The following is a 27,696-nucleotide window of genomic DNA, read 5'->3' on the forward strand; positions in this document are numbered from 1 at the left end:
AACTGGATGATAAAATACTTAAAGAAGATAACATCAATAAACTCAGAAAACCAATGTGTGAGAGCACTGGGAGACAAATCTAAGGAAATAAAAAGAAAAGAAGAGCTGGAAATTGCTTAAAAAAACAACATTCAGAACACAAACGTAAACTATCCCAGGGCAGAGAAGTGATAGAAAATGTAGTTAAATCCAACTTGGTTAAATCATGACCTCTTCATTGGCCTCCAGCACATGAAATCAGAAAATGAGAGAGAACAAACAAAAGACATCAAAATCAGCAAGACAGTATTCCATAGGTGTTATGGCAATTAGAGGAAGACCAAGGAAAGTATTATTTTCTCATCAGAGGAGAAAAGCTATAACAAATGATGCCAAGAAGGCTAAACCAAAAAAATACAAATTGCAAGAAATACCAATTTAGGAAAACGAGCTTTTCACTGAACTGGCCAATGCCTGTAGGACATTTGCCCCATTCCCAAAGTCTGCAGGAAAACATGATTATTTCAATCCTGATGCTAAATATTGGGATTTTAAACAAATCTTATTAATAAGCTGAGGTTATATTTCAATTTATGGTATCCTAAACACAATTTTTATCTGATATTGTTTATTCAAATTCAGTGAACAGAATGAGCATAAAGAACTGCACCCAAGCTTTGCAACATCTGCTCTTATCAGAAGATGGCTCACAGATGTATCAGAAAGCAGACATCAGCACTATCACCAAGAGTGCTCTATAAACATTTTGAGTGAGATGCCATACAATAAACAGGAGAGTTTTCATCTGCAGTCACCTAGTGTTATAAAGCACAAGTGACATTCAAACAGCAGTGCATTTAACTAAAAATTCAGTCTAAGACAGCAGTGGCAAGACAGAGCTGTTGTAACAACTCTGGAGTATGGGATCTCCAGGCTCAGTAGTTTTGGAACTGGATGAAGAGAAGAGAGTCATCCAACACCCATTACAGCCACAGTTAGTCAGCATGTCCAATCTGGTCGGTAACTGAACAGGACACAGAAACGAGGACTGTCCTTGAGGAGCAAACAACTACAGAGAGTTAGGCAGAAAGGACAGATCAAATGTGTACAACTTGGGCTTTCCTTCCTCTCTTGTTAACAAGACTTGCATACATCATGTAAAATGAAACATAAAAATTGTACCCTGTGCTCAATTTTGTCAACAGTTTCTCTAGAAAGATAATTTCTGAAGTGTTACTGCCACTCACTCATCTACAGGATACACCCCCTACAGGACTATAAAATCATATGCTCACATTCCCAACTATATATATATTTTTTTGTCAGATAGTGCAAATAGTTCACTCCAGCATCCATCTCCTTTTACTCACAATGATTATTCAATGAACAGTCAGCATTTTCCTAGCTGTTTTTACAATGTCACAGAAGAACGTATGGAATTTTGTAGTCTAAAACATTTGCCTTGCTTAAATTTGCTTTGGGTGAAGATACAATCAGTTTAAGATCACCAAAAGTGTTCTTGCAGTTAAGGAAAAGAGCACAGTAAACATACTCATAAAAATGTCCTCAAGTTCCTTATTTTCCAGACCAAATTTCTACAAAACGCAAAATACACAATTTGTCTTAAACACCAACATACCTTCCCTGTTACAAGATCAGCATGACAAAACCCATTTAAATGATTTTCTTCTCCTTCTCAGGATACCCAACAAATTGACTGTGAAACGAAATCCACGCAGGAAATGGGCACTTTCTCAGCAGTTAGCCCAGGAGGACAGAATTTGGGCAGGAGGCAACAACCACCAGAACCTGCGGGCAGCTCTCTAGCAGTGCAGGAAGGCTCCCACACCAGCCCACTGCCGGGGGCTGCTACAAATGGGCTCACTGCTGCTGAATGGGAGCAAGCTGGCTGAGACGGCTAATTCAAGTCCCCTGCAGGGATGCTGGGACCCAGCTGCAAGCCTAGCTCAACCCTTTCCAACCATGAGGGAGCTGGATCCCTGGTTAGGCAATGAAGCACAGCCAGGCTTTTTCCTCCTCCCCCTTAGCTCTCTAAGGTACGTGGCATGTGTCTCATGGCTTTAGCCCTTCAGTATGCAGCTGATCGGACCAAGAAGCATGACATCTCCCCTCCTAGGCGACTACCAGCACGGAAAGTGACAATAAAACCCGTGGGTAGTTTCCCATCCTGAGAGAAGAGCACAAAACACTTCCTGTGTTATAAAGCCTGTCCTTCACAAATCATAACCAGGGCTTAAAGTATCCAGTGGCAGGCAGCGTGAAGGGAAAAAAAACATTAATTACACAATTAAGTATTAAGCTGCAGCAGCCCAAAGTCATGCTTGCTCTCTCTTAGTCCCTAGACGTCTTATGGTTCCCCTCTGTCAACTCCCTTCTCCATTCCCTCCCCTTTTCCTCTCACCACATATGCAAAACTCCTCAACTCCCAGACCTGTAAGGCCTATCCAGAGCACCTAGGGCTTCCTTTCTGAGCATCCTCACAGGCTCACTGCTTGACTAACCCCATCTTCCTCCTTTCAAAGAGGATGCAAAATTAGGAGAGCTGACAAGTCCACTAGAACAGTTATCACATGTAGGCAGCTTGGATGTAAGACATGCTACTTTGGTCAAAAGCTCCAATGAATTGCTAACAGCTAAAAAGAAGCAAACTCTGTATCTGAAACTACTGCTTGTGCTGTCATTATATACAAAAGATGAGCAGAAAATTAAGTGAGAGCATTCAATTTTTATGGTTTGCCTAGAAGCATTACTAATGTCCCAGCCTTTCTTACTATCACCCCCACCAGTCACATTATTCTCCTTGGCCTAATAAATTTTATTAGTCATAGGGTGGCAAAACAAAGAGCTTGAAAAGCCTCATGAGGACCAATTTTACTGCAGAAGGAAGATACAACAATTAGGCAGCTGAGGCCTTTTAATGCCTGCAACATTTGGCTGAATGCTACTTTGCCTGAGCTGTGGATTGATAACTCAAGCTTTACATTGGCAGTAAACAGGTGATGATCAAAGCCTGACTGAGTCACAATACTGTAAGCTAATTTTCTGAGACATCGCAGGAGGAGTGGCTCTTGGGCTAACCCAGATCCCAGAAATGTGAAATCACTTAAACCTTATTCAATATACATAATCATGGTACCTGCTTGGCTTTCTCCAAGTGCCACACAACAGCCTCTGCAACTGCCACGCTTCAACACGCTGAGAAGAGGTAAAATGTGTATGCCTATAAAGTTTGCTTGATGTGAACCCAAGCAAACTGCCAGCCAGAAACCATGCTGCTTTGCATTCAGAGATTAAAGTTTTAACTCGCTTCCAGCAGGTACTTCCTCTTAATTTTAGCAATAATCATCAATATTGAAAAGTATAACACAGTTAAATTGTAATTGGGGTGTCTGGAGCATCTGGTAGATTATCTGAACTTCATTCATATTCTGTAGTATTTACAAGTATGTTGTGGATTGACATATCAAATATCCCCTTTGAATGATGATCCCACTGGAATGACAGCTGTCACGCTATCCTAACTCCTTCTGAAACTTGCTCTCTCCAGCAGTGCCTCAGGAACAGGACAAGCCCAAAACCCAGTTCAGCAAAGACAGCTTGGTGAGCTGATGTCCTTCATCTCCTTTCAGCTCTTATTCTGAAGTTCTCAGGTCTAAATAGCCTGTAAACTCATTGCATTACCACATATTTATTGGCGCAGAGCCAGCTGAGATAATTGAGGTCCTAATTCTCATTCTAACCTACTGGCTTTTGATACCAAAGTACTTTTAAAGATCCGTTGGAGTGAAATTAAGAACTTAGTGTCCAGCATTTCATTTTGTGCAATGGAATGATGAAAAGCTCTTGCTTTGCACCCTAAAAATCACAACACACATGCAACATAATGGTCAAAAGCAGGCTGCTCCACCACCAAACTCTTTTCGTTTTGAAAGCCATGTCATTCTTAGATCTGACTGCAATGGCCAAACTTCTGAATAAGGCAGACCTGGATTGCTGTCTTTGTCCACATGAACATTCCTCGCTCACTTGTCAAACTGAGAAACACCATCTTAGGAACCCACTTTAGACCCAACCGTGCAGTTCCCTAAGGATCAAGAGATCTTTCCCCTGTATCAGTGGCTTCCAGTCACAACGGACTCCTTGACAGCACACTGACTGTGGATGGTCCAGGCTGACAGGGAAGAGCAAACCAGATGCTGGATTGTGCCCACACTGTACCGCTGTGGCCAGCAGAACTGGGAAACCACTTCCCTAGACTAAGGAACTACTGTGAATTTCATTAGAGCTACAAAATGTTTTTCCTAACTGGCATCCCTGAAATCTTATTTTCACTAATTCTGAGCTAGCTGACACTTATTTCTCCCAGGGGTTGCATATCTGAAAAGGCACATCTCCTTCCCCACAGACAACATGAAGAAGCCATCCACAGCTCTGAGATAGCAACCGATCATTGACATTTAACACCCCAGGACAGGCTTCACAGGGTTACCCAGCAGGAGTGACAGGGCAGCATTCTGTAGGCACTTCTCACTAAGGCAGTGAGAGTTCCATTGTGCCTCTCCAGCATTTGACTGAAAATAATGCCTGGATCATGTCAGCAGGTGTGCCCATCCATGTGTATTTGGAAGTAATAAAGAGAAACATAATTAAAAATCACTTAGGGATCTTCGTACCTAAGAAGACTGAAAGAGGAGAGATGATTTCACAGAATCACAGAATGGTTGAGGTTGGAAGGTACCTCTGGAGATCGTTTAAGTCCAACCCCCCTGCTCAAGCAGGATCACCTACAGCACATTGCACAGGATCGCGTCCAGGCAGGTTTTGAATATCTCCAGAGAAGGAGACTCCACAACCTCTCTGGGCAACCTGTTCCAGTGCTCTGTCACCCTCACAGTAAAGAAGTTTTTCCTCATATTCAGATAGAACTTCCTGTGTTTCAGTTTGTGCCTGTTGCCTCTCATCCTGTCGCTGGGCACCACTGAAAAGAGTCTGGTCCCATCCTCTTGACACCCTCCCTTCACATACTTGTACACATTGATAAGATCCCCTCTCAGCCTTCTCTTCTCCAGGCTGAACAGGCCCAGCTCTCTCAGCCTTTCCTCATAAGAGAGGTGCTCCAGTCCCCTAATCATCTTTGTAGCCCTTCGCTGGACTTGCTCCAGTAGTGCCACATCCCTCTTGTACTGGGGAGCCCAGAACTGGACGCAGTACTCCAGATGTGGCCTCAGCAGGGCTGAGTAGAGGGGGAGAATCACCTCCCTCGACCTGCTGGCAACACTCTTCCTGATGCAGCCCAGGATACCATTGGCCTTCTTGGTCACAAGGGCACATTGCTGCCTCATGGTTAGCTTGGTGTCCACCAGCACTCCCAGGTCCTTCTCCGCAGAGCTGCTTTCCAGCAGGTCAACCCCCAGCCTGTCCTGGTGCATGGGGTTATTCCTCCTTAGGTGCAGGACCCTGCACTTGCCTTTGCTGAACTTCATGAGGTTCCTCTCCGCCCACCTCTCCAGCCTGTCCAGGTCCCTCTGAATGGCAGCACAGCCCTCTGGCGTATCAGCCACTCCTCCCAGTTTTGTATCATCAGCAAACTTGCTGAGGGTGCACTCTGTCCCTTCATCCAGGTCACTGATGAAGAAGTTGAACAAGACTGCACCCACTACTGACCCCTGGGGGACACCGCTAGCTACAGGCCTCCAACTAGACTCTGCGCCGCTGAGCACAACTCTCTGAGCTCTGCCATTCAGCCAGTTCTCAATCCACCTCCCTGTCCACTCATCTAGCCCACACTTCCTGAGCTTGTCTATGAGGATGCTATGGGAGACAGTGTCGAAAGCCTTGCTGAAGTCAAGGTAGACAACATCCACTGCTCTCCCCTCATCTACCCAGCCAGTCATCCCATCCTAGAAGGCTATCAGATTGGTTAAGCATGATTTCCCCTTGGTGAAGCCATGCTGACTACTCCTGATCACCTTCTTTTCCTCCACATGCTTGGAAATGGCCTCCAGGATGAGCTGCTCCATCACCTTTCCAGGGATGCAGGTGAGGCTGACTGGCCTGTAGTTCCCTGGGTCCTCCTTCTTGCCCTTTTTGAAGACTGGGGTGACACTGGCTTTCTTCCAGTCTTCAGGCACCTCTCCTGTTCTCCATGACCTTTCAAAGATGATGGAGAGTGGCTTGGCAATAACATCCGCCAGCTCCCTCAGCACTCGTGGGTGCATCCCATCAGGGCCCATGGATTTGTGGGTGTCAAGTTTGCTTAAATGATCTCTAACCTGATCCTCCTCCACCAAGGGAAAGTCTTCCTTTCTCCAGACTTTCTCTCTTGTCTCCAGGGTCTGGGGTTCCTGAGGGCTGTTAGCAGTAAAGACTGAAGCAAAGGCGGCATTCAGTAACTCTGCCTTCTCTGTATCCTATTTCCTCCAGCTACACATAGGCAAAGACCATTCAAAGCAAACATTTGAGTATACTTAGTGCTGCATTAGGTTTCTGGAAGGTTTGACCAACTAATATGAAACTGAAATTAACATCCAGTCTGTGTTTTTTTCAGCTCAGGAGGTGGGGATGAGAAGAAATAAATAGCTTTGGTTTTCTTGTTTTTTTAATAAATAAGCACACTACAAGTATTTTTCACAATTCAGCACTACTGCTCTCTGTAAAACCATGCTGTGATCTCAACGTCTAAGAAACTGGTCAATAAACATACGCCCAAATAGCCCCAGAAATAATTTCAGATAAATATTTGCATATTTAGATGCTGACTTCAAAATGAATCTTAGAAAATTGCCTGTTGCTATTTCTCATTTCCATAGCAAGTACAAATTAAAAGCGGCTTTGTTTCTGCTATTATCAATGCAAACAGAGCATAATTGAAAAAGAAATATATAAAAGAAAAGTAAATAGTGATGACAAATACCAAATTGTCATCTGCTGCATGTAACTATCCACACAGAAAACTTCTTTTATTTCTACATTTATGCTGGATGGGGCTCCTTGGCCTTCTTTGTTTTGGTGTCCCCTATGTCACTTCCTGGTTTCCACCACAAAATTGCAAAGGGAACCCAGTTACTAAAGTGGAAAAAAGTGCTACGTTTTCACCATCAGTCTGTTTTTTTGGCACAAAAGTATGCTAATTATTGATTTGAGGAAAGACTATTTTTTCCACAATATTCAGATGTGCATTTCTCCAACTCAGTCTTTAAAACTTTCAAATGTTTCAAGAGCTGTATTGATATTTAGAGAAAAAGAGAAATAAATTACTAAAACAGGTTGCTCTCCCCAGCTGTCTTCAAGTCAGGAAAGACAAAGGCTTTTGGAGGAGCTGGGTGTCCTGCAGGCCTGCTGTGCACTGAGGTCTGAGATTTGTTAGTTCAAGTACAAATTCAGGTAATTGACTATCATTAGTAGCTGAACTGATATTAGACTGCTTGTGCCTCCACTGTTAAGAGTCCATACACATAATCCTTGGATTGTGATTCTGGTAGACACACTCTGATACAACAGAAAGCTCGACTGCACGTGGTTCCTCATGCTGTGGTGTTGACCTCAAGTTCTTAGTCTGCAATATAAAGAAAAATGTATACCATTATATTACCTTGTAGAATTTTGTTGAAACTTCATACATATAGAGTCTAAACAAAAAACAAATTTGGAAGAAATCCAGTAGGCAACCAGATTTGCAAAGGAACCGGATTGCAAAGGAATTGTGAATTTATTTCTCTAAGCTCCATTAGCAAAGAGGTAGGTCATAGAAGGTGAAACCTGAGCCAGCAGAAAGATACAGTAACTGCCTTCACAATGCTTAAACAGGGCAGTCTCTGGAATCTCTTTTTCTTAATATGACTGAAAACAAATTTTGAAATGTCAGTATTTTCCTCAAAATAAATCTTAACAAACAATGCTAACTTCGCTGAAAAAAACATGCAAGCCATACACATTTCAATTTAGACACCTAAAATTACCAGAAACTTTTGACTTTTGTCTCTGCAACTCCCACTCCTGTCAGTCAAATTGTGCTGAGTGCCATAGAACAGCATATCGGGAAATTAATCATTCTAACTTCAGAGCACTGTTTGACTAGCTTGCAATAAACAAGGCACATGGCCATGAATTTAACTGTGAACAGAAAACAAAATACGAAATAATTGTTCTTTCAGTGTGCATTAAATGAGGCAGAAGCCCTGAGGAAGGAGCAGAATATTATCATGCTATTAAATATGTATCAGGACACATTGGAATTAGAGAGGAAGTAACACTTGCAGTGGCAAATTTAGCACTGCTGTTTTCTGAGTGTTCAAACTACAACTTAAAAAAAAAGTTTTACAGCTGTTTATGCCTAATACAGCATAAGGAAATGCACCCTTTTCCCTTATTATAAATGCCTACCCATTTTCATCATATCTTTAACCGTGCAGATTCCTATCATGAAGGACAATACACATTCTTAAACAAAAGGTCAGAGCTAGGGTTACTCCATAACACAAAATTCTGAATGCATTAACTTTGGGGAGAGCTAAAATTCAGCTTAAACACTGGCATTGTAAATGTAACTTATAGTATTCTTAGGCAGGAAAAGCTCTATTCCATTCTTCCTCTAGTGCTTAAGCAATTAGTGAGATACTGTGAATGTACACGAAGATAGGGTTGTGCAAGTAGCAGACACCCTCCCAGATGTACTGTTCCTTATTAACCCATCCAAGCACAGCCAGAGATAAAAGGGAGTTTTGTGAGAGCAGACACATGTTGCAATGGAATTACATGTATTAGTGAAGTAAACACAAAAAAGCCCACTTACTGCAAATGGTGCTGCTGGCTCAAGTGCCGATTTACGTAACCCGGAAGCTGAAAGTAGGATGTTGGAAATTCAAAATGGTTTGACTGGGTAAGGTGCACAGCTGTTCTGTCTATAGTTCTCACCTAGCTGCCCTCTGCTGTTGAAAGACTTTCTTCTAAATACAGTTCCAAGTATTGGTTTAGCTCTCACTTTTTATGTCACGGTTTAGAATATGTTCTTGCCAGTGCTATTGTTTTATTTTCCTCTTCAGTAAAACTTTTAATCACCTTACGAGACAGGATTGAATCAACAGAGTCTTCTTTTTTTAGGTATACTTTTTCTCAATTCTGAGGTGACATGATGAGCCAAGCAACCCATTTGAGCTGAACACTTCTTTTTCTCCTCTCCTTGTCTGGCCCAAACTGCACTTCACTCTGTGGCAATGACAGGCTCCCACCAAAGAACTGGAAGCACTGGTCAGTGCTGCCACCACTGATAGTAACTGTCCTGTTTTCCTTTCCTGCCGTTCCGTTTTCCTCACCCTGCCTTCTCTGCTCTTCTAGTGCACACCTCCCCTCATAGTCCCTTCTTGCCAACTCTCTTTTGCCCCCATTCCTTTGTACCTGATTCATGAAATATTTTCAATGTAACATGCCTAGTGGGGGGAATAATCTGAAAGATGTACACAGAGGAGGAAGCCCAGACAGGCAATAACTAGAACAGAACTAAGGCAACAGAGGGGAGTAAATTAGGCACTCTGATTCTCTGCAGGTTCCCTCCATTTACAGTTCACCCACCCCTAAGTTGCCTTCTTCCAGTTTTTCATCTCCTTCTCTCCTTAAAACACTCTCCCTTTCAGGCCTTCTTCTTCTTCCTGTCTCCATTTTAAGCCCCCACTTGCCTCCCAAACAATTCTGTCAGCAATAAAGTATATGTCCTTGTTCCTGCACATAGTGATGGGACTGTAAAACATTTCAGGCTCATCTGAGGTACTGACTGTTCTCCAGCTGACTTACCCTTGCACCTGAAAACCAAGCATAAAATCACACCAGCACCAGTGACAGCAGCAATACTTGCAGATCCTCCTATCAGGAGATAGCGAAGCTTGAGGGAAACATCTGAGAGATTAGAAAAGAAAGCTAGTTACAGAGCTAGATGTCAACATCCTCTGACTATATGATGTTACTTCCTACCTCGGCAAGAGAAGAAAACTAAACCTCTACCCCCATAGCTCAAAGGATCTCTGAGACACAGGTGAGAAGTCCAGATCCCAGTCAGCAATAGGAAGCTGCCCCACACACCCAGTCATTCATATGCACAAACAAGCTTTTGTGCTTGACCCCATGTGCCTACATGGTCTCTCTTTGTTCGAATGAATCAACCAATCTGACCATTTTTCCCTTCAAAATGCTGTCATAAATGACTGGGCTATGTTGACTTCTGTCCTTCATGCCTCTGCTTCATAAATCCCACTGGTAGAACTTATATCAGGTCCAGCACAGGCAGCTGAGAAGTTGAATTTTACCCTTTACCACCCTGGAAAAGATCCCTTGAGAGTCACAAACAGCCATTCTCCAAGGAAGTTTTCTTGAGGCCTTAATCTTGTGGGGAGCTGGGACAAAATTCAACTCCCGTGGTTCAAAGTTCACACCTAAAATTAGTGAACTGCATCAGAGTGGCTACTGAAAGCAACTTTTCTGTCACCAGCGATTTAAAAGGACATTGAAACAGAATGAGGAACTCTTATAAAAACAAAACTAGAGTAGAAGGAAGCAAGCACTGGCAGCTTCCCTATACAATGCTAGGAACTTTGGGTTTCAAAGGACTAACTCAAAATTATTAATTTCTCTATCAATGTGCACTAGGATTTTGGTATTTCATCCCCATAAACAATCTATGAAGCCCTGGCAGTCAGTAGGAACAGCTGCATAGAGAAGTACAAAGAATCACAAGATCATGATGAAGAGTAATTACAGAAAAATGATATTTACATGACAGATTGAGGGACAGAGTCTTGTTTGTAGCTGGATGGGTAATAAGGCAGGTCACGGTGGGATGCATGCTGCTGTCCCAGTCTATGCAGCTTGCTCTGGTTACTGTTCCATTGGGATGATGAACTTCTTTCTCAGTGCTGTGGTTATTTGCAGGCATCCAGGAGATTTCTGCAGCTGGCTTTCCTGCTGAGGCTTGACAAACAGCCACCCCACTCCTGTTGGAGCTCAAAGTCACTGTAGGAGGGACTATAGAAGAAGAAAAAGAAAAAAAACACGATCATTATTTCCAGTTCAGTATGATCCCTCCAATCAAGAAACTGAGAAATAGGTGGTATTTTTTAGTTTACATCTGCAATTCAAGATATTTTAAAGTAATCTGGAATATTAGCACCAGCCATCCTTAGGGAGAAAAAAATACATCAAAGAATCCAAGATTAGTATCTCCAAAAATTGCTAGCTGCACTTAAAAGTCTCATTCGCTCATGTTTTATGAAAGATTACAGCAGAATCGGAAGATGGGATGAGGAATAGGGCTGTTTTAAATTACGAGTTACTAATACAGCAGGGCACATACTGAAGAAAGTATCACTAAAATTTAACTAACATGACCAGAACATAAAATCCATTCCTAGGTAAAATGTTTCTTGAAACTTATGGAAACCCAGAGATAATTTAACTGATTCTGAAAAAGATAATTTGATGTATTGATTATGTTTCCTAATACTCTTTTGTTCCTGCCTAGCTTGAAAATGGACTGTTTTCATTTTTATTTTAGTTATGCAATCTTATAGACAGCTTTCAGTATTTCTTGAAGAGTGAAATGTTTCCAGATAATGTCCTGCAACTCTTGCTTCCTTCTTATTTAACCCTTACTCAGACAAAACACACATTGACCTTGTTATGAATTTTGGTTGAGCACCCTCTTGCTCAGCTTACAGTAGCAATATTTATTTGCTATCTTCTGTTTGCATTAACACATAGGAGTGCATACTCCTAGTCACACGTACATTCATGTAACGTTCAAAACCTCTGTTATGCCCAAAGAACTACCTCAGAAACTACTCTAGACTGTTGTATTTGGTGCACCTTAAAACCTCCCTGGTTCATGACTTGGAAGAAACTTAAATAAAATTGCAAAAAACAGAGTATTTCCCCATAATAACAGCCCAGCCCTATTGCATATCTCCTCATCTCTGTTCCCAAATAGCCAGTCAGATTAAATCAGCTTAAGGTATCATCTCTTCACTGAGGAAGTCTTCTACTTCTTTATGTGCAATTTCAGCATGTATCTAAAATGGATTTGGTCTTTTAACACCAAATCAGATCATTTTTATCTCTGCACAAAAAAAGGCACAAGGTATGTCTTACCTATCACAGTCAGAGAAGAGAGAAAAAGAAAATTCCCCTCACTGCTGACAATTTCACAGGTGTAATTTCCCTCATCACCAAGGTTCACAGGGTAAATACGAAGAGCAGGGTCACTATCAGGTGAATATTTCCATGTCATCCTCTCACTGCAGTTTAACTTTCTTGTTTCATTGTTATCATATCTATAGGCCAACAAGCAGTAAGTGCTGGATTTCATCTTCCACGTCGCCATTAGCAAAGGCACTTTGAAGAGGTAAGGGCAACTCAATACAGCCTCATGACCAGCCTCCACATTCACTATGTTATAAGCTACAAAAGAAGAAAAGAGAAAATAAAAATGATGCTACAGCCATCATCAAAGCATAGGAGACTCTTGACTTTGTTCATTAAAAATCTCTACTTCATTATTCCACTGAAACCCTGAGCAGATTCTGTACCTTCCTTTGTGTATTTATACTATATGGTTTAAAAGCTGGCTGAGACTCCGGCATACTTCAAGCAGATATCATGGTCCCTGTGTTCCTTGGAAGACTAATGATACTGCAGGTCCAAGGCTTGTAATTGTACCATGCTTTGACTATTGTTTCAACTGGCATTGTGAATTGGAGCCTGACATTTTTGCCATTTAAAAACTTTTCCTTTGGACTGGCAGCCTTGGGGGACACAGAGCTATGTGCAGATGCATATAAGTAGCATCCAATTTCCAGGTCCAGCTTCCTGCTGTCACTCTCTTTGAGGACTGGGAGTGCAGTGGAGATGGCACCTATCTGCTGTGCACTCCATGCAGGTATGTGATGATGCTGGTGAATTAAATTCCTCCATCTTTTTTTAGTCCACAGATTTTTTTCACTTTCATACAGGCTTTGAAAAAGTGATAAGGAGGGCAAGACTCACCCTTGAGGGAAAGAAAACCACATAAAAGAAATAGCATGTTATTGAATTAGGTGCCTTGGTTATAGCATAAGTAGTAGCAGCAGTAGTGACAGAGCCTGTAAGGAGTTTAAAACCCAGGATCACCTGGCGCAGTAGTTCATGTAAGGGACATACACAGATCCTTCTTCTGCCAGAAATAATAGCTCTTATGCTGTTTTCTCAGTTGAAGAGGAAATGGATCTTCAGGTGATCTGTGATAGATTCCTATCAGATATCTCGTCCTGTGCCACTCTGGGAGGCTGAAGGATTATTTTGTCTGCAGAGGTGACATCACTCTTTGTGTACACATTAAAAAATAAACAAAATTTCCCTGGTGAACTGTGAAGTTTCAGTGTACTAGTGAGTTGGGAATACAGAGCATCAAGCAGTAGTGCATGTAGTTTGCGATCTTTCTCACTTACCTGGCCTTTGAACCAGGTTGATTAACAAGAAAAGGAGTGCAGACAGAACTGCCCGGATCTGAGCCATCTTTAGCAGGAGGCATTAGCACTGCAGAAAGTGAAGGCAAAGAAAATGACATGGAATCACAAACTGTTGTGCAAGTTCCTTCAAAGAGAACCCAAAGCAAAATCTTTGTTTCCTTTGAAAACAGAAATTCTAAAAAAGACTCCAAGTCAAGTATCATTCTTATGCTGAAGAAAGTAAAACAGAAAGGGTTGTGAAAATAAAGGCTACTGTTTACAAACACATTTTAGAAATCCAGGATCTCTGGCATCATTTTCCAGTCATCTCTAGCTGTTCACCATTCACGCCCAGCTAGTTAGCACAAAGATTAACTAGAGACCTGCTACACCTTTATAGGCTTATCCACAGAGAATGAAAAGAAGGTTTTGCTAGAGAGCACATGCATGCTTTACAACTCTTTCTGAAAAATAAAGGCAACAGCATGTATAAGAAAGTTCATGATCTAGTCTTCAACAGCTGTTTTAAGGGAGCAACTCAAAGAAGTGATTCCTAACGCTTGCCATGCTTTTAATTTCCCAAAGGGTGACTCCACCTCTGTAGTAAAACAAAAAGGACAATAAGATTATTGTAAGTGATCAAAACCATGTAAGTTTATTTCCTGTTTTCTGGACACAATGTTCTGAAAAGGCATTTAGTAACTCATGCTATTTCACAACTATATAATTTTTTTAACAAACTATTTTGTATCAATTGTTAGCAAATGGGCGGCTATTCATTGGTAAGACTGAGATGGTTGCTTTCATTCAAACCCATTGTTTTCAGGTCCATAAAAAAAACCCAAAAAAACACAGCTGCATGTTTTCCAAAAGCTTTCCAGTCAAAATATATATGGTTCTTAGGGGAGAATTTTGACGAAAGCTCTTTCAGTTGTTGCTTGAACATGGATTTGGGTAAGAACATCACCAAAACTTTTCTGCTGTCAGATATCATACATAAATGACCTCAGTCTGGCAAGGCAGTTTTGCATTATACTGTGTAAACAACATACATGTGTATTCACACAGCCAAAATCCCAGTGACTTTGCTCAGGTCTCAAGGCTGCAGCTGATTTTGGACAAGCACCTACTGCAACTCGTGTTGATTCTGTCACAACCAGAAGATTCACTACTGATGCACTGCTGCATCCCCAACCAAGAGGCCTCAGAGGACACGAGAGTAACTATATCTTATTTTCTGATGTTGCTGTCATGAATCAGTCATTAACAACAAAAAGGGGACCTGTGTTTGTGTGAACTGCATGTTCTTTGTTTTGAAGCAAATCAACACATGTTGAAGAGTACAAGGAACTTTCCATTTCATTCCAGTGTCGCACAGACATGCTGCTCAAGCACACAAGTGACACCACTGTAAAAGCTGGAAAGAATCCTGGTAAGAGTTTCAAATGAAGAGCATGTTGATGTGCCACAAAACACTGAGACAACCACAGTGGTTCAATGTCACTAGCCTTCTGTAACTTTTATCCCCAAATATTTGCTCTCTTTTCTTCAACCTGGCTTTAGAGGTTCAAGCAGTATTCCATCCTATTCCTGATTACATCATCTCTTCTGACCCTCTCCCTGTGGCATCCTGCCTGTTTGGCAGACAATCCAGAGCTCTAGCTTACTACCCAGAGAAGTTAAGTCCTGTCAGACAAGGTTAGAGATGGTTTTCTTTGCTGTTGTTGTTCTCTGGAAACTACCATTTTATACTACAGGTTGAGCTTGGGAGACTCATTGGGATCCTTTCTCCAACCATCTTCACCCCATTTACCTGCACTTTTTTCTTGTGACTCTCTCTAACTTGCCCATAAAGCCATCTCATTTTCCATCACTCATCTCTGCATTCCCAAAAATTCTCTTCTTGTTGGCCTTTTTTTCATTCTTTCCTTTATGCATTCATTTATGTCTGTTCAATATTCTACTTTCTGAATCAGTCACCTGCAACCAGAGATGACTGAAAAATGGTGTTTCCATCCTATGGAAAATACTGATATTTCAACAGTTGTTTTCATTCTCAAGTCAAAATCCAGTACACACCAGACCAACAAATATCTTCATGCAATGGTTGATTCAGAAATGTCATACGTGTTGCAACAGGACTTTCCTTCTATGCTATTTTGATCAGGTGCTGTTCACACTTATTTTTAAAGTACAAGTATGCTTCTCAAAATGTGCTGGGAGGAGGGAAAGAAAGGTGGTCACAGTTTAAGCCTCTCTGTGCACACAGAAACCCAGATCCTCAGCTGATATCAACTGATGTAAAAGTTACAGGCTTCAATAATGTAGCATTAAAATTCCATTTTAAAATATATCGAGTGAGGATGCCTGGTGCACAGAAAAAAACCAAACAGATCACTGTCATATTTGTGTCACAGAAAAATCAAACACTGCCACATTTGTGATCTGAATGCAAGAGGAAATATTTTTTTCTTAAACACACTGCAGTATGCATGCACATTCAGACAACAACCTGACAGGTTTTCTGCGAAATTCTAACAGAACTCTGACATATCTGGATGAAAAGCTTTCATTTCAACCTAAAAATAATGCCAGTGCAACTACACTGATCAGTAGTCTACTAACCTGCAAAAATGTAATGTAACTCCTATATTACAAACCTCCCAAATTTCATTTACCATTCACCTATTTGCCACAAGTGAAATATTTTGTTTTGCTTCATGTTATTCAATACCATTTAAAGTTTTTTTTTTAATATGGATAAATTAAGCATGACAAAAGTTGCTTTTAGTCAAAAAATTGAGAATTTGATTTTATTTTACCAAAAAAATGCTTTTTAGTCAAAATCATGTACTGAATTTGACCCAATTTGCAAATAGTTTTTCAGTCCCTCTAAAAAGAAAAGAAAAAGAACCCTCCACAATGTTTAACAACAAATTCAATATTCACCAATTTTGCTGGAGCTATACGTATTCATATACAGAATATTGTGATATTGTAATTTGTCCCAAAGAAATACCCATTTTTAAAATGCATATAAAACATATATATGTATATGTGGTTATTTGCTCAAAAGTACAGGCATTAATGATTAAAAATGGGGCATTACAGAAAGAACAGAGGATATACTGTTTAAATATTCATGTACGAAAAACAGAATTTAGATTGTGATTTTTTGAGGTTCACAGTCCTTGAATACTTATGCCTGTAAGCAAGAAGTAAATCTCAAAGTAAAACCTGAAAAGGAGAAACCTAATGCAGCTGAATCAAATTCATTTAAAAGCAGCAAGTGAATATTTGTAGATTGTCTTGTGCTATTTCCTTTGATGGAATTAAAATGCCTCAGTAACTACATTAAAACAAATTAAAATTTTAAGTCAGCCTTGACAGCAGAGGCTGGCAGAAGGCCACGCAATGTGTGTGCCTCTCTTCCGTTAGCCTCAGCGTTCCAGCTGGAGGATGCCACCACTCATGTTTGGTATCATCCCAGTGAATACTAAAGTTGGAGAAAAGTTACCCAGCTGTCAGCCTGCAGAAGAGTCCTCTGGTCACTGAAGACGAACAGCAGCAGTGCCAACGGGCTCCATGCTTGTGGTATCCCACTTCTGGGGACAAGAAGGGGATGTCTGTGCACAAGTTGGCTCCAGCAGTGACGGTGGTTCTGGTGGCAGCTTACAAGGCACCTGCGCGCTGGAGAACTGGCCAGATAAACCTGGAGCTTGCCTCCTCACGACAGGCCCAGACAGTTCCACAAAAGTGAGAACAATCTCAGTTCAGGACCATCAGTCCCAGATATTCCTTGTCTTCAGCTGTACAGTTCACAATGCTTTTTTCATCGAAGCTCCTGAGATTTTAAACACACTGCTGATTAGTCTCAGAGACAGACATAGCCTCTTGCCCCTGAATGAGAGAAGCTGTGCCCCTCTGAATCAACTCAGCAAAAATAAAACATCTGCTTGTACACTACCCTCAGGAGGATGTGACACAGTTAAAACTAGGGAAACAAACTGCTTTCCGACATGAAGAACAAACCACAACTTTAGGTTGCCTGCTATTACACACCAAATGCAAGCTACAAGCCCAGTGCTACCCAGAGCAGCTACTTAAAACTGGTTAAATAAAAGCAAGTCCGACATAATGAAAATATTTTTTAAATAATCTGAAGGAGGAAAGGGTGCAGATTATAAAGAAACAAGTATCAATCAGAGCATCACTCATTACCACAGTATTTTAAAAAATATCCCACATGTTACATAGCCATTCCCATGCTTAACTCAGGAAAATATAGCCCTGCTTTTCAATGAAAACAGGCTTTAAAGGGTAAGGAAAGATCATACTTGAGAAGGTCTGTTCTCTAAAACATCTGGTGTCTTTGGCCAGGGGAGGGTGGCAAGGGGTGACAAGAAGAAGCAGTTGTACACAGCTGTGTCAACTCTCCCACCTCTCACACAAGTATAAGGTAACAGTAAGGAGTACCCAAAGCAAGGCTACATTATTTAAAATCCCAAATCACACTTTTAGTGCAGCCAGAACTTTCACACAGCAGCATCTGCCTACCTAGTGAGAAGGTGCATCACCCACTACGATGTATTAAATGTTTCCTCCTCACCACCTAGACCTCTCTTCTCAAACCCCACTCCTCTGTAATTTAGCATGATTTCTCCAGGTGTGAGTCCTTGTACCCTACACAAAGCTGGCTGTCAGCTCCGGAGTCAATGAACTTCTGAATACGCCGATTACTTGGCAACCACACAACAACCAACTATGAAGCCTGCAGTCAGCCAGCACCTTTTCTGAAGCAAGAGACACCGGGAAGGTCACATTTACAATATCCTCAGGTCAAGCTTCTACTTTTAGCTGCCCTTTCAAGCCTGAGCAACTCAGGAAGTTAGGGTTAGCTAGTGATAACTTGTTTGCAATAAATAACTGGAGCAGTTTTAATGGCAATCTCAGAAGTTCTCCCATTTTTCCTCAAAATTGGAACATGTGCTGCTAGATGTCTGAGCTGTACCAGTTACCTGAGGAAATGTAGCAGCGGTTGTGCCTGTAGGTCTGCATTTCCTGTGCATCTCAGGGGCCAGGCCCTAGCCTGAATATTGGGCAGCCTATTCACTACTTTCCGAGAGTTTTGTGCCAGGTCTCAGAGCAGCCTGCAGTCTCTACTCAGGGAACAGACACTGCTTGAACGTTGTCCCCAGTCACTCCTGAGCAATGATCCACTTCTGAGCATTCTTGAAGTCCCTTAGCCGGAAATGAAGTTGCAAAATATGAGAAGACTATGAATGCCCTAGAAGGAAGATCAACCATATCAAAAGGACCAGCAGATAAATATTCCCCAAGCTGCTAAATCTCAGCAACTGAAAAGTTACATCATGGAAGAGGGAGATTTCAAAGTATGCTTGTAGTCTTCCTTAACCATCTGCTGTGTGCCACTGCAAAAAAGATACTGGGCCAGATGAACCTAGCCTTCTGGTATTTTCATTCACTGAAAGATATCGAGCCCTGAAAACACACTCATGATGAATTCATTCATAGTAATGTTTAGAATAAAACTAATATTAACATTATTACAAAGCATTTTTTCCCCGGGGAAAAAAAAAAAACAGGACATACAGTGGGTGACTGCTTTGTCTGGCTTTTTATTCTTTAGTAGCTGTAATGCAAGAAAGGAGGTGGGCATCTCCTCTCCTGTCAGAAACATTTCCCTTCTTAACACCAGCCCATCCAGAAAATACCTCAATCCCATGAAGCTATTATGTGAGCTATGCTGTGCACCTTGCATCTGTAGCTGCCCTGTAGCCAGCCTCTTCAGAAAGCACTGTTACCCAGTGTTGGGAATGAAAAGTAGGAGCAAAGGATGAACGAGATTAGGAAAATTGCTCTGACAACACCCTCTGTTAGGCCTGTTCTCTTCCTCTTAGAAAGGGAGAGAGTGTGTTTGCTTTACATTTTGCTTTGTGATGGGGAAAAGAAAAGAAAAGAAAAGAAAAGAAAAGAAAAGAAAAGAAAAGAAAAGAAAAGAAAAGAAAAACAGTCCATGTATCTACCAGCCTGATTTTCCCAGATACAAACCATGTGTGGTTCCCACTGATGTCAGCAAACACACTGGTGCAAAGCACTGCTGATAATGAAGCCTTTAAGTCCTGACACTTCAAAACGTCCAGAGGCAATTATATTGCCATTTCCAGAGACCAAGAAAAAAAAGATTTCTTTTTTTTAATTCCAGCTAATTTCTCCACTAATTACACAGTCACTGGACCAGTATGACAGTGCTCAGCAACTTCTACTTCTGGCCCTATAGAATCCCCTTACAGCTTGTAGGTCATTAACCTATTCCTCAGGGATCTCTCACTCTTGACTTCAGTACTATAGTAACCAATTTTACCTATAACAGAGATGACCATGATATCAGCTACTGTAATTCCTGCCTCTTGTGGACTTACTACACCTTGTTTCTGATTTTCCCAGGAAGAACCTGTGTACCAATGCACAATTACTGCTTTCAGAACTGCAGATAATCCAACCCCCAAGAAGTCTCCCATGCAGATATTTAACAATGAACAGGGGAAAAAAGGGTTTCTAGGGGGATGCTTAACTCCCAAGAGGCTTCCATAAGAGTTGGCATAAATCTCAGACTTCCTGGATGAAAGTTTCCTTCCCATCTTTCAGCCTGAGGTTCTTCTGGGTATTGGTCTCCCACTCCACAGCCAAACATGACCCAGTTGTACCATACATTCTGAACTGAGCTGCATATTAAGTACCCACAAATCTCAAATAACCCCCACTTTAAAAAGAACAGGAATAAGAGCAGAACTGATGTGTAGCAGAAGTGAAACTCCAGGTGCTCCTTCATTATATATTATATATATGTACACATATATAATATACATATATTTGTAGACTCACAAACATGCATCTTCAGCCAAATTTACATGTAGCATCACTCACCTTGGCTTAGGCAGTGCCAATCAGGGGTGGAGTCACAGGCCTACCAGGCTTCTCTCCTTTAGCTATTTACTGCTTCTCCTCCTTCTGCTTCACCTCAGGGAAGCTCTTCTCTGAAGGCAACAGCTTTCTTCTGCCATGAAGAGCTGTGAGCATCCTGCAAAAAGTCCCAGGAACCCCCCACAGAAACTCAGCCAGGAGTCAGCTACTCCAGCCTCAAGGAGCCAAATGCATGGTCCTCTTTGGACTCCTCACATACAGGAGGCATGGATTTTTGCACACCTTAATTTTCAAGGGGAAATCTTGTCTCCTCTTCTGGATTTATGAAGCAGCTAGATCAGTATTTCCAAATACCAAATCCATACTGTTGTCATCTGATAAAGGAGAAGGTTCAGTAGGTTTCTTTTTGTGGTTTTTGTTTCTGTGCTTTTTACACAGAGTGGAACAAACAAGTGGTACAACAAAACATGCCTGAAATAGAAACAAATATCTATACTGGAAAAAGTTAAACACTCTAGCTCTCAAATGCAAACTAAAGTCATCACACCAGTGTAAGTATGACCTTTATCAGTGCTTTCAATCTTTTCATGCAGTGTACTAAACCAAAGGGGATGCTTCTGCTTTATCTGCTTCTTCCTCCACTATGCAGGTTTCTTTACTGTCATAAACTAACTGTTTTATGAGCCAGCTTAACACCTCTAGCACTGTGTCACTTACAGGCTTTAGAAAAATTCTTCACAGCGGCTTCCAGTCAAACTGCTTGCCCCATTTCTTTTCTGTGCTGCAGCTGGTTAGCAGCACTTCTGGCAGTTTTATGCTCAATGCAAGCAAGTATCATGCAAAAGTGGAGAGTGGCCAGGTTAAGCCCAGTCCTATAGGAATGTCTTTATTTAAGTTTTTATTGCCTAAACCAGCTGCCCTTTTTTCAGCCCAGCGATCTGCAGGTGGAAATATGACATGAAGTCAAGTCAGTTTCCCGCTAATGTTGATGCTGTCATGGGATTCTGCGTACTGGTGGTAAAAGTTCTCTGCTTTCTCATCTTCCCATAGTGGCTTATAATACAGTCCATAGGAGTAGCTCCCAGAGATAGGGCTGCAGAGCAATGCACACTCCAGGGTGGGAGAGCATATTGCTATATATATGTATTTAAAAAAAAAAAAAATGCATGTGTGAGTGTACATATACATGTATACATATATAATATACATATATTTGTAGACTCACAAACATGCATACACACTTTTAGAGCTGTTGCATTTGACTGACAAAGTACCTAAGAATGCTCAGCTTCTGAAGTTGTGTGACTGATAAAATACCATTTCCCATATGAATTTGTTATTAAAGTAGATCCTTTTCAGTAGAACTGCTGCCAGGGGTGCATCTCCCAAGGACTCCAGCTTGCGCAGCTGGGCGCAGCAGTCCCTTAGTGCTGATCTTCCCCACACCGGCAGGCAGCCATTAGGCCAAATCTCAGCAGGGTCTCAGCCCCAAAGGGTGGCCCCAGCTTAGCGCCACCCTTCTTCCTTGGGTGTGGGGGTCCCTCCAGCCCTGGGGCCCCAAGTCAAGTAGCTACAGCCCTATGGTCCCCCCATGCTTCCTGCTCTCCTCACTGTACCTTTTCCTGCTGCTGCAGCAACATCCATCTGACCAGCTCTTTAGTCGCACTGCAAAGATAAATAGCCCTACATTTTTAAACCACTGTGGTGAAGTGGAGCTAAAATACAGTCACAAAAGTAGCTACAAAAATAGTAAGAGGCATATCCGCTTTGCTGGGACATGCTGAGAGGGTGCAGGGTCGGTAATAAGAAGAGTCAAGTCTTGCAGAGCTGCTGGAAGGCCAGGGGTTAGCATCAAAATGAAGATGGGAGATCCAAATGGTGCCAGCAGTGCTGCCTCACCAGTTTTCCTCACCTCTTTTCCTCCTTGGATCCTTGCTTGGAGGACCAACAGCCATGTACCTCAGAGATCTCCTATGCAGCAAAAAAAGTTCCTGGGCCATTTGCAAAGTCACTATCATGCCAGCTCTGGGCAGCACACTGTTTCTGCACATTTTATCATCAGGGCTAGTTTTTCCACTGCTGCATTGATAAATAGCCTCAAGCTAAAGGGATTCAAAAATGCATTCAAAGGGACATACTGGAGGCACCTTTGAACTATGAAGGCTTCCAAAAATCCTTTCCTGAATGAGGGAACATTTTATGTAAAAGGCAGCAAGTTGTGGACCCTGACTGCAGTTTACATGGGAGTCACTGCAATTGAACAATGGAGAAAAAATATCATTCAAAGTCCAGATTCAATATTTTGGAGTTCAGCGCTTTTACTCAACTAAGCCTACATATGTGCACTACTAAACTGGAGATATGGCAGCAGCATGTGTGGACTTATAAAAGCTAGCTTTAATCCATTTAATGTGGGCACAAGGAACAGCAATCTGATTATGCCCATAAGGGACCCTAGCTGAATGCACACTTGGACAGCTACCCTGAGAATCAGTTTTCCACTGAAAAAAACATTTTCAATTGGAAATTTTAGACTAGCGTTCTATATTTCTTTAGAGGTATTTCACTACCTACTCAAAATTGACTTGACTCTTTCTCTCCACTCAGGGCACTTCTGAGATGTCTAGTGAAAGGACCTTTGGTGTCTTTCCCATGAAATGGGCAGATGGCATTGACCTGACAAGGGAAAAAGGGAAAAGGGCACTGTAGGTTTCTGATCAGCTACTCAAAGAAAACCCAATCCTGTAGGGCTGCACTGTGGTCAAAGAGAGGGAGATACTGTCCTGATTTGACAAGAGTTTCGATCTGGGAAAATTAAAACTTTTTTAGTGCTGAAGGGCACTTACCTGACAGAACACCTACAGTCTTGACTGTTTGTTCTCCATAACAGTATGTACATCCATAACAACTGTTGTCCATAATAGGCAGAACATACAGATATTTTAGAGACTGAGAAGTCATACCAACTGCAGCTTCACTGACGTATTCACATCCCTTCCCACTTATCTTGGAAATGGACTCATGGTCCCTCCCTCAATATATAATATTACTTGTAATCTTGCTGCAAGCACCTTGTATTTAAGACTCTTCTCACTTCAACCACTCACTTTCACAGTAGTTACAAAGCGATTTGTTTGTAAAAGTATATGTCTTATAAATAGCATAGAAAACAGAGATTTGAAGAGTTAAAAATCTCCCTAAGCTTAAGAAGTGCATCTTTAAAATTTCTACTTCTCATGCACTGCAAAAATCAAAACGTAATGCTCATTAGTCTCTTTTCAGTTGTTCCTTATATTTGCCAGGAGGTGGAAACATAGCTACACCAACCGGCAGGAGAAGCATCATGTCGCTGTGTAATTGTATAGCATGCTGCCTGCTGAAGGATAGGGCTAAAAATATCTGCAGTCTGGATCGACTCAGTGGAGCCCAAAACACAGGATCATACAACGCTCTTCCTGTCCCCTCACAGCTAGCGATATATCTGTACTGCTTGTTGCTGGTTCTCAACATCAAGGGTGCCCTTTAAGCGCCTGGTTCTGTCAGATGTAACACACTAATTTATTTCAACAAGAATCCAGTATCAGGCTACCTTTGATGAAAAGGCTCACAAAACATAAGTGTAGCCCTTCAGAGCTGATAAACAATCAGATACCTGGCAAAGTGATAAGGAGATAAATAATCATTTGACTTATTTATTGAGAAGATGCTTATCAACTTTTACATTCAAAATGTAAATGCCCAAGTATGAAAACATGACATAGATCAGAAGTGCTTATCAGAAATTTCAGTAACAGTGGAAAGAATTCCCAAACATACCGACAGATACAGATGTAACCACCTTTCTATTGTCATTTGGTAGCAAAGTTTAAGACCTAAGAATCTATCCCTTACACAAAAGGCAAATTTACCTAAATATTTGCAGAAGGGAACATTGTTCAAAAGACTGTAGGCAAAATAAAACAGCCTTTAAAAACATCCCACAATTAGAGTAAAATAATATGTGTATTTTTGGTTTCTGTTTGCAGACCATTTAGTTTGAAAATGACTTCATTTCTGCTTCCTGTGCACTCTCTGTTCTAACCTGCATGGTATAAAATGGGTCTTCCAAAGAGAAAGAGGGGTGCTCCCTGCTCTAAAGAGCTCGCAGTCTACACATGGACAATATTTAAATCCACCTCAGAGAGTGACTTGAACTGAAGTTTTAAAAAGGAAACATGATCCTCTATCCATCTCTTTACGCACACAGAAACACAGCTCTGGGCCTAACCTGAGAATTTATTATGTCTTGGAAGCTTGTTAGAGGAGCTTACTTTTTGAATTTTCCAAATGATCTGGTAAAGACAAGGACAACTGGAATCCATCTGAAAATGAGAAAAGCTGCCAAACCCGTTTTGCACAAGTCTACCTCATATGGCAGAAGTCTTCCTCATATTGCTTAGGATTGAATAAGGCCCTCAAGCTTTCTCAGTACAACTTAAAGAGCACAGAGAATAGAACAGAAAGATGTCAGAAAACATTTCAGAAGAGAGAAGAACACAGGAGAGAAGCGCTAGAGAAAATCTTTCTTTGCATAGCAAATTGTAGCAGAAAGGAAAAGCCTCCCTGCATGGGAGGCAGGGCCCAGAAAGTACAGTTGCAAAGAAACCATCTCTTCATTTCAAAGAGCATAACACTGAGAAATCTGTTGTGTGAATGAAGGCAAGACATGTAAGAACTGATATGAGATGCAAGACGATTTCAATTCTAGGACTAGAAAAGACATGAAGAAAGAATCCTTCTGTCTGTAGGATATAGATGGGGTTAACAGGCAAAGGGAAAAACCCTAATGAACTGATACACAGGAAGTCCAGAAAAAAGTCCCTGAGCATTTTCCTTGAAGAGTGCCATGAAACACGATGTGAATCCCAGGCCTTCATCATGTACAATAAGATGAAGTTGTTCTTACAGCATCTCAGGAATGTTATCTTGTTGTTAAGGGAAGCAGCTCAGACATCACAAACTGAGTCTTCCTGGCCCAAGTCCTTGGGGGGGGGGGCGGGGGGCAGCGGGAAAACACACACACACACACAACAAAACAATAGAAAAGCCCTAAGGCTGTTAGGGAGCAAAATGTACTAATCCAAATTAATAAAACACAGGCTTATCCAAAAAGTGACTAATGCAAGACTGCTTCTCAGATGATGTATTGAAGGGTCATCTGGCCAATAAGAAAGACTATCACCTGTCTAAATCAACTGCCTGAGCTGAGGGTCAGTGTCTAATTTGCAGGCTACCTTATGTCACATTAGCACCCAACCACATATTGCCAAAAGGCTACACAGGCATCATCTGAAGTCCACAAAACAACAGTTATGTGCTCATTCAGTGCATTCTGCTTTGGCATGACCAAGAACTGGACACTATGACAGGTGGCTTCTGTGGATGTTGGCCTGAATCCAGCTCAGCTGCACCTTCTGCAAAATCTCTCAAAAACAACCCTCCTGCTAGTTAGTTGGGACCATTCTACCTTCCTGCCTAGGGAGCTCTAGCCCACCCACCTCAATGGAATGATTACAGTGTGGAAGAAGAGATCATTAAATATCAGGGTTCTGCCAGAAATCATTTGTATGACATGCGATTTTGTAGGAAACAAATTATAGGCTTTATCTTAGGAAAAGATCTATGCATGTCTTCTTACCTTTGACATATACAATTATCCAGAATACCATGAGCACTGCCCACATCATCTTCAGCTGAGAATCCACACTCAGAGCTTTGTTTGATTGAAAATTGCCCTCTGTCCTCTCTGTGGTACTGACAATGCTCGTACCTGATATGACAGTGATCAACATGCAAATAAAAGTCTGCAGAACTGTACCTTTCCTTACCCTAAACCTTAATATCTCAAAGGTGACTAAAGAGAACGCATTTAATTAATTTTCTTAGACAAAATATGCTGGACAAAAATTGAAGGAGGCAGAAGTTGAATATAATCCCCACATCTTAACAAAGCTGGGAGAATAGCTTGGAAGGAAAATGAGTTGGTTGCTACCAGCTGCCCTTGATCAAAATAGCCCAGAATAAACCCACGAAGCTGTGTTAGTTCACCGCCACCATCACTGGTGGAGAACCTTGGCTAGTTAAGATGAAGAGATATTCCCTCCTGCTGGAGATTTGAAATTGGAGTCATTTGATAAGACCAGAGGACACCATACCATATCACCATTTATGAACTCTGCAGAAATGATTGCACATGAGCACTATGGGTTTCAGCCCTTCCAGTCTTTCTGCACATTATTTTTCTAACTTAAGTAATGAAACAGGAAAACAAATTCACCTCCATAAAAACAAAATAATTCACCATGCTGGCTGCCACATCAAGAGCCCTATTCCCTCTAAGCACCAGTCCTCTCTGAGGTCTACAAATATTGCAAGGTGTTTGAGGGGTGATAGAATATTTGCATACACAGAGGTCTCCATTTAAGAAAATATACAGATCTCCATTTCAGAGAACATAACTTTACCACCTGTGAAGTTAGCTGTGGGTAAAAATCAAGAATAGCTGCTAAGTGAACCAGGGTAGACTTGTGTCTAGCCTGAGAGATAGAGACTAGTGCACATTCCCCCATATGGCTTTTTCCACCCAGTTCCTTTCAGTACTGGCAACAGTACTAAGAGTTGGAATCACAGGAGAAAATATTCCCCATTAGCTCGGAGAGATCCACAGCCAATCTAAAACAAACCCCAACATTTTTCACATGTCACATCTCAGCATGCATAGATGAAGAGACAGAGGAGTATGAAACTTATTCCTCTGTCACAGTGTGGCAACAACCATTTTTGGTTTCACACCCTAGGAGAAGAGGATACACCTTCATGAACACAGTTTTTAATCATGCAGAAATTTCACTTCAGAGACAACCATGCACTTTCACAGCTATCTCTGCAAGAAAGACCGTAGACATACAAAGCTTACCTGTTACATTCACTCTAATAAAGTGGCCCATAGCTGTTAGGGGATCATTCACTATTTTGGCCCTGCACTGGTATCGGCCACTGTCGGATTGGTTGACGCTCTGGATTTTGAGGAGCAGAAATGACACAACGCTGGTGCTGGGGTCTGAGCTGTGCGATAGTTGCAGGCATTCCAGCTCTTTTCCAAACCCCATCTCATCATTTTGGTTCCTCGCTTTTTTATACCAGTGGGCCTCCAGCTGTGAAGACTGATCCTGTCGATGCCTCATGGTGCAATTCAAAGTCAGGGTCCCCCCTTCTTCCACATATTTCATGCCAGATGCATAAATTA

At 41.6% G+C, this 27,696-nt stretch overlaps 1 protein-coding gene across 3 annotated transcripts; it reads right to left on the reverse strand.

The window, feature by feature from the left end:
* Nucleotides 1-6,615: 6,615 nt before the first annotated feature.
* On the reverse strand, nucleotides 6,616-17,433 carry LOC106490745 (cell surface glycoprotein CD200 receptor 1-A-like). Of its 3 annotated transcripts, XM_013950256.2 has the most exons (7): nucleotides 16,984-17,433; nucleotides 13,467-13,554; nucleotides 12,133-12,441; nucleotides 10,762-11,010; nucleotides 9,787-9,888; nucleotides 8,792-8,838; nucleotides 6,616-7,555 (listed from the first exon to the last, which is right to left on the reverse strand). In XM_013950256.2, exons 2-7 carry the CDS (start codon nucleotides 13,531-13,533, stop codon nucleotides 7,439-7,441), a joined length of 891 nt encoding a protein of 296 aa, XP_013805710.2. In that variant the 5' UTR covers nucleotides 13,534-13,554; nucleotides 16,984-17,433; the 3' UTR covers nucleotides 6,616-7,438. The 3 variants fall into 3 exon arrangements, with proteins under 3 accessions (XP_013805710.2, XP_067145896.1, XP_067145897.1); XM_067289795.1 differs by lacking the exon at nucleotides 9,787-9,888; XM_067289796.1 differs by lacking the exons at nucleotides 13,467-13,554; nucleotides 16,984-17,433 and adding an exon at nucleotides 13,150-13,278.
* Nucleotides 17,434-27,696: the final 10,263 nt, after the last annotated feature.

Source organism: Apteryx mantelli, chromosome 1, assembly GCF_036417845.1.
Source record: "Apteryx mantelli isolate bAptMan1 chromosome 1, bAptMan1.hap1, whole genome shotgun sequence".
Taxonomy (NCBI): Eukaryota; Metazoa; Chordata; class Aves; order Apterygiformes; family Apterygidae; genus Apteryx; species Apteryx mantelli.